At 42.1% G+C, this 7,955-nt stretch overlaps 1 protein-coding gene across 5 annotated transcripts in view; it reads right to left on the bottom strand.

The window, feature by feature from the left end:
• Window positions 1-815: 815 nt before the first annotated feature.
• Window positions 816-7,955, bottom strand: part of FGF1 (fibroblast growth factor 1) — a 94,216-nt gene continuing 87,076 nt past the window's right edge. For 3 of the 5 annotated variants that reach the window (XM_032404467.1, XM_032404468.1, XM_032404469.1), the window contains one exon: window positions 816-4,678. In XM_032404467.1, the coding sequence (XP_032260358.1) occupies window positions 4,484-4,678 (195 nt within the window). In that variant the 3' untranslated portion in view covers window positions 816-4,483. The remainder of the gene's footprint in view (window positions 4,679-7,955) is intronic. The other 2 variants (XM_032404470.1, XM_032404471.1) reach the window with 2 other exon arrangements.

The following is a 7,955-nucleotide window of genomic DNA, read 5'->3' as shown; positions in this document are numbered from 1 at the left end:
TCCTCAGGGCTCTGCCAGCAGAAATCTGCTAAAAGCTTTGGAAGCTTTGCAGGCAGTGGTTACCTGTGGGATCTGCATCGTTATATTCATTTTGCATGATTAGTAATCCTAATTGGGTCTCGTCATCTTTGGGAAGAAGACCAGGTGCTTTGAGCCAGTGTTTTCCAAAAAACTGTGGTTGTAACCCGTTAATGTTGTGACCCAATTTAATGGATCTTTGACCAGCATTTTTTAGTGGAATGTAACAGAAAAAAATGCATCACCTGTATATAGCTTCCTGCTGTTTTTGTTTCAGTTGTGTGTGTATACAAGGATGTGTATGCGCTGGGGTGTTATGGAAAATGTAGTTCTTACTGTGGATCAAGCTCAAAGGTAGGAAAGTACTGGGTTAGGTGACTTTGAAAGGAAAAGGAGGGATTGATTGTGGTGTGTAATTGGTAGAGTGGACAAACACGGCCCAACCAGTATTAATAAGTACACGTGCTTGTGTGAGTGTATGTGTGTGAGAGCCTGTGTGTGTGTGTATGTGTGTATGTGTGACTGTTTGTGTGTGTGATCTGATTCTGCCACGAGGTCTAGGCAGTGGTATGCTTTCTCCTAAGAAAAAAAAGTCCTAAGATTAAGGGGCACCTCGGTGGTTCAGTCGGTTAAGAGTCTGACTTCAGTTCAGGTCATGATCTAGGGGTCCTGGGATGGAGCCCCCTTGTAGGGCTCCTTGCTCAGTGGTGAGTCTGCTTGTTTCTCTCCCTCTCGCTCTGCCCTTTCCCCTGTTCATGCCCTGTCTCTCTCTCAAAAAATAAATAAAATAAGATAAAGTACTAAGATTGAGAAGTTTATTTAAGGAGATGTTGCTTACTATGATAGTAATTTCAGAAAATCTGATGGGCAAACCTATTACTCTTCATTAAGGCACTTGAGATGCAAGAGATGCACCTTTTGCCATTGACCTAAAGTTGTAAGTCCTTAAATTTTTTTTTCAGGTCACAGTATATATGTTTGCCTAAGCACAAGCTGGTCAACTGTATGATAGTAGCATAAATTTTCATAATTTATACCATGAAGAAAAAAGTATCAGTTGAATTCGTTATGATACTTGGCTCTTCAGGGAGCAAATCCCTTTGAATATACTTCCCTGATGGATCCCTAGAAAAACAGTAATATTGCCTTAGGTTTCCAAACAAAATGAAAAAATGTTTCTACCTTAACTTTTCCTCTCGGCCTTTAAGGTATCCTATCCGGTGACAAGCTATATCTAGAAAACAAAGCAGCCACACCTGCTAGGTACCAGGGGAAGACCTTCCACAGGAAGATGAGACCTGTGATGTTCTAAAACTCAGAGACACATTGTCACCTTTTAGTGGAACATTTATTAATACTTGTAAGGTGCCAAAGAAAAAAGGGGGGGGGGGAGACACTGATGTAAAATGACAGATGTCTTCTTCATCAGAGGTCTGCTTCACAGCCTGTGGGCTCGGTTGCTTTAGGCAGTATGTTCCCCGAGGCCGAGCAGTTGGGCTCCGTTGCTTCTGATACAAAGCAAGGACCTTTATCTTCAGGAACACTTGATGCTCTAGTCAGTTCTCGATAAGTACCCACTGTTGGCCAGAGGAGGCTCTAACTATCATCCCTTCCAAGGAAACAGATCACTAACCACCTCCACCTCCGCGTTGAAAACAATAAATTGAAAACAAAAAGCATAAATGCTCCTGATGCTTTGTACAGAATGTCAGGCAATTCTTAACAGTTGGCCTGAAAATGAATCCAAACGAGAGGCATGTGACAAGCAGATGGCTGCATGACTTACTCAAGGAAGGGAGAGAGCACAACAGGAACGCTCCACGTTTAAGGAACTAGAGCATGTTCCCGATGGCGGGGGATCTGCCCACTACGCCCCTCTTACAAGATCTGACAGGCTCTTTTCCCAATTTGAAAGAGGTCCCCCTGAAGCGGACATGGTTCTACGGTTGAAAATACTAGGTTTACCTTGCCATGTCCTCTGACACCTTGATAGATTTTCTTACACTGGGTGTTGCTAATTCTTCCAGAATCTGGGTTTCTGGGACTTGCTGTTTATTCAGCAGGAACCTACACAGTCTCCGTTTTTACTTGACTGAAATAAATGAATCCACAACATCTTTCTATAAATATAATGCCCTGGGAGAGAATACAGCAGCGAACCAGACAGACAAGGTTTCCGGGGGCCCTGGTACCCAGGACAGTGCCTGGCAGACAGTAGGCACTAAATAAATATTCACGAATGAATGCATGAATAATCAGGCGGAGGCCGTGGAGGCCACGGTAGTGTTTCTTCTAACTGCTTTGGATCTCTGAAACCACAGACTTCCGTCTCATCTGTTAGCAACAGTTAATTTTTCTTGGCCAGTGTTATATTTGAATTTGATTCATACGCTAAAAATTATGGATCATTATAAATATCTTAGATTTCCTCTCTGGGTACCCTTTTCTGCCAGATCTTCAGAGTAAGGAGATGTTAAACCACACTGCACGATCCCCAACTTGCCTGTAAGCATTTACTAAAATGAAATAGCATTGTCTTATCCAAGTTACAAAAAACAAAAAGTTCTGAAATCATTTTTCTGCACAAATGCAGAATGATATTATCAACCATAGTGTGAACTTAGTTCAGTTCCTCAGTTGTACCGTTGCTTTGAACTTTCACAAATTGTCTTTTTTTCCCCATTGTAAACATGACAACTCAATTAGTAAGGAATTATTTTTCAATTAGTCATGTCAGTTCCTTATACCATGAGCTGATATTCTCAACAGTTTTTATCCACAGTTATCATATCTTTGCTTCAGAGTCCGTACTTTCAAAGGAAAATTTGTAATAGCACAATGGAAAATGAAGTACAATCTCTTTTTATAGGTAAATATAGTATAAGTAGTAGATAATTGAAGAGCTTATACATCATAGCCTATTATTATTCTCAGCGGCTGAATGCTAATCAGTTAACTGCCTTTGAGCTCTATATTTTTAAATGTGATTAAAACATACAGTCTCACAGTAAATGTAAATGGCTTATTAAGGGCCTTTACATGGCAACAGTATCATATGTCAGAGATGAATGGTGTTTCTAATTTGCTAGCCACTTGGGTCAAGTTTACTTTAAGCAGGAAGCATATTTATACAAGTAATCGTAACACAAATGGTCTCTTGAGAAAAGCTGTTGGTGAGGGTTTAACATTTTTGAAGTATGCTTTTGTATATCTTCTAAATGGGTATTTTATAGGCACTGGGCCAAAGCGCCTTAAGTCCTTGTTCCTTCACACCAGCATCACTGCTGCGGATGGTGCCTGAACGCTCGGGAAGATTCGTGGTGTGTACGTTTCTAGGGGTGAGGCGAGAGAGGATCAGGGGGCTTGAGCCACCTTCCTTTGTACTGCATTCGTCAGGACTTTGCTACTTAAATTGGGGCGGGGGGAGGGCAGCAGCACCTGCGGCACCCGGGGCATGTTAGAAATACACAGACCGCACTCCAGACCCACTGCACCAGAATCTACACTCGAACCCGATCCGCTTGTGATTTGTAAGCACTGCCTGGGACCCCAGATCCTCTGTTTTCTCTTTCCTCCTCACTTCTGGAATCTACCTCTTTCAAGGAAAGCCGTCCCCTCAGCCCACGTTTCCTTTCTTTCTCAGCACTCCCACACCCCAGACCCAAATGAATTTACCAACATTGGATGTTTTTGCTTTTATCCAAGAGCCCACTTCTGATGCTGCCCATTAGACATCATCCTGGGGCTTCCTGCTGCCTAATCATCTTGGGAAAGTCGAGGCATCCTAAGGACTTCTGAAGCTATGCATTTATCCTTTCTTGCGGCTAAGCCTCCCATCCTTTGTTTATTCTGCATTGAGAGCCCATCCTTGTGAGCTGTCCATCAGAACCCAATCTCCCCTTGCCATTTTAGTCCCTTCTCTTCTTGGGGGGTGGGGTGGGGTGGGAGGTTGATTTCTTCCTCCCAGTTTCTACCCCTGGAACACTACCTTCCCCTAACCTAGCCATAAGCTTCTCTGCTAATACATGTGGGGAATTGAAAGGACAAAAGGGCATCATGCCAGATGTTTGGGGGAATCACAGACAGAGTTTACTCAGTAGAGGGAACTGTATGCAGTTACTGATGACTCACGTGGCAGCCCCCTGAACACACTTCATTTGGCCACACCTTTGCATTGAGAGGCTTAGCCTACAGCAGGTGCCCGGAGGCAACTGGACATGCCACACACCCAGACTGACCAGCCTGTTGGCCCCTAGAAGCAATTTGATCCCTCTGTTCCAAACTGTGCTGGGGTAAGAGGCTCTGCAAAAAAAAGTGAATTGGGCATTTAGAAGTGCACTGCTTACAAATTCAGGCTCTGTGGGCCGGGGGTTAGTGCAGCCAAGGTCAAGGGAACAATCTGGGGTCAACTGGGTGAGGACCCCTCAGCCTCCTCTGAAGTGGTCGGCACCCAGAAGAGATTTCTTTAATCAGAGGAGACTGGCAGGGGGAGAAACAGGATTGCTTTCTGGCCATAGTGAGTCCGAGGACCGCGTTTGCAGCTTCCGTTCTTTTTGAGACCAACAAACCAATTCTTTTCGGCGTGCTTCTTGGAGGTGTAGGTGTTGTAATGGTTTTCCTCCAGCCTTTCCAAGAACAAACATTCCTCATTTGGTGTCTGCTAAAAAGATAAGACCGAAAGAGGGTAGAATTATTAGTGATTGGTTTTCAGTGAGGTTTCTCTGTTTACTAGCCATGTGACCTTGGGAGAGTTTACTGAGGCCCTTTTGTCCTTCAGTTTGTTTTTCAGGAAAATTGAGATCATAATGGGACCTGTCTCTGAGGGTAATGGTAATGGTAATGACTTAGAACAGAACCCAGCACCTAGTGAGCCTTCAAATTCATTTACTGTTTTTGCAAGCTCCCTTCCATCTGCTGTCCTCAGGACCCTAGAGTTCCCAGCTGGGAAGATCCCGAACGACCACGTAGCACATCAAGGGCAGGGCTGAGCCTTTTGTCTCTGTAAAGGCCTGGCACATGGACATGACCCTGAAAAAAGGCCAAAATCGGTAAAACCAAACCATGATGTGGTGAGGGTTTTTAAGTTTGGATTGAAAAATAAATGAAAACCTACTAATATTATTTTATATCCTGGTGACTTTCACTAACAATATCAGCATTTTTACCTTAGCATTGTTAGGGATATAAACACTTGTACAAAATGTATCCTAAGCATTAAACATTATCCTGGAACTTAAAATTGTTAAAAAGTGAACATAGCTTTATTTTTTCCTATGTATAAAAAGACCTACTTATACAAAGAATTGCACTGTATTTTTTTTTAAAGAATTGCACTTTTAAAAAATCACAACTTTACTTTAAAAAAAGAAAAAAAATTTAAAAACCACCCCAAAGCCACCCACCCAGATATAGGCAACTGTTAACAGTGATGAACATACTTCCTCCCATCTTTACGTATGTAAACACAGAGGGACATAGATAAGGCCATACGGATAGAGGCTGATGATGTTAGCAAAATGGCATGCTATCTCTGCTTTAAAAAAAAAGGAGGGGGGGATAAACCTATGAAAACCTTCAATCTCACAAGAAAATGCAAGTTAAAACCAATTTAACAGGTTGGCTGTAATATCTGAAAAGAACAAAAAAAATTTGCAATGCTTAGTATTGTGAGAGCATAGGAAATAGGCACTTTTGTGCACTGTTGGTGAGATAAATTGGTAGCAATTTTCTGAGGGTAGTTTGGCAATATGTCTTACCTTTGACCCAGCAATTTCATTTGTAGGAATTGAGCCTTAGGGAGATAGTTGAGCAAGTGTAAAACGGTATTTTCGAGGATGGTCTTTGAAGTACTGGGTATAATGGGAACACATTCGAAGTAACCTACATCTTCATGGAAAGGTGATTGGTTAAGTGGCTAGGGGCACATCCATACAGTGGAATCCAGTGCAGTTGCCAGTTTATTAAGCTGGAAAGATCACTACGACATATTCAATAGTGCAGTTACTTTAAAAATATCTACCAACGATTACTGTTTTATTTGGAGTTCATCTGTTAGAAAGTGGGAAGAATCCCAGGCATTTGAACTTCCTATTCATCAGGATTTTAGAATACATTTATTATATTTGGATATAAAATACGTATGCTGTATATTGATTTTGCTCCAGTTCCAAGTCACGTGATCTTAACGTTATCTCTTCACCCACAGGAGTGGGTGATGCCCTTCCTGGTGGTTTCCGATCTTGTTCATTATTCTTTATTTGTGGGCACGTTTGATTAGTAAGGAACTACAGAACAAGACGTTTCCTGCTTCTTATTCATTTGTAGTCTCATGCAATGACATCTGGGTGAGACACTTTGGATCCTTTTAGAATAAGATGGGAGACAACTAATATTTAATTGGGCAGCTGCTGCCCCTAAAGGAACTTATCCAGACGTTAGCGGTTGATGCACGTTTTTGGGTGTGGGAGGAGGTAGGCAGTTGTGGACGTGTGTGGGTTACCCGCTTCCCTGCAGGGAGGGACCCCCATGGCACCCCTCAGTGGGCGTCAGGCCTGCGTTCTGTGACGCAGGTGAGGATGGCCACGTCCCTCCCCTGATGTCTCTGTTACACTAGGGCAGTTGACACACACAGAGCGGCTGAGTCACAGGCTGAGTCAGCAGGGCCGCATCAGAGGAGCTCCGTCTGTCCCTCAACCAGGATTTGTCAGGAGTTGTGATGCACTTGGTGCAATGCCAAGGGCCTGCAGATTAACAGTTGATTCATGACTATTTTAAAAATTACTCTCTTTTTTTATATTTAGCACACTTTTTTTCCCCCCACTAAATAGGTGACATATGCCTCCTGTAGAAAATTTGGATAAGACAGGCATTCACATATTGTAAAATTAGCCACTTACCACCCCTAGAGATACATATATTAATGTTTTGATATATAGCCTTTCAAACTTATTTTTTAAAATAATATGTCCTTTCTACAGACATAAAAATTTGTAGCAGGGTGGATTAATACCTAAAACTGGTTAAGAGTGTGAGGCAGAGCTCTGAGATATTTTAGAACTTGTCATTATTAGTGGAGAAATATATAGATTATTAGGCATAATATATTAAGATTACCCTCTGAATATTTCAGGTGAAGTACAGTGATGGGCAGGACTACGGTGGGAGCCCAGAGGAAATTGGATTTGGGGGTTCTCCCTCAATATTTTTATACAAGTAAAAGAAGATTATATTAAATATCAAAACTGATTTAAAAGAGGAAAAGCCATAAACTAAAAATGTAACCTATGAAATAATGAGGAGAAGGGATTTATAAACTTATTATTTGTTATAACTCTCACTGATGGGGTACCTCCCATGTGTCAGCAACATTGGTGGGTGGGTTCTGTGCATTGTCTCTTTGACCCCTCTTAACCCCTATATGTGGTAGTCACCATCAATTACTATCTTCATTTTAGACAAGGCTCAGAGGAGGTGAGTAACTTGCCAAAGTTGCAGAGAATTGAGATTCAGTTTTGAGTCTGAGATTCAGTGATTGATTGGTTGATTGATTTTATTACCAAGTAGAAGAACCACCTTAAAAAAAAATCTACTTCCTATGTAGCAGTCACTACCTAGCTCCAAACCCTTTAAAATTGTCCCATTTAATCCATATTTCAGCAAATAGCCTACAGGAGGCTGCTCATTACTCTGACAGTCTCATCTCCTGACCCTTAGCAGGCGGCCTGAAAGACCAAACTGTGCTCACATCCTGAACCCTGGCTGAAGTGACAGCTTTAAGAGGCAGTTTTCTGTGCCCATGCCCCTTGGCAATTTGATGTAAGTTAAAGGGGGCTTCCGACCAAAACCCCCTACTAGCTGCCTTTTTGTAGACATCTTCATAAAAGGGAAGAAAGGAGTTTGGCCAAGCCTCAATGATCAATTGTTAGGATATAGAGAAA

The sequence above is a fragment of the Phoca vitulina genome, unplaced genomic scaffold, assembly GCF_004348235.1.
Source record: "Phoca vitulina isolate PV1807 unplaced genomic scaffold, GSC_HSeal_1.0 scaffold6, whole genome shotgun sequence".
Lineage (NCBI taxonomy): Eukaryota > Metazoa > Chordata > Mammalia > Carnivora > Phocidae > Phoca > Phoca vitulina.
The sequence above is the reverse complement of the archived record's forward strand: the minus strand, read 5'-3'. Positions and strand labels throughout refer to the sequence as shown.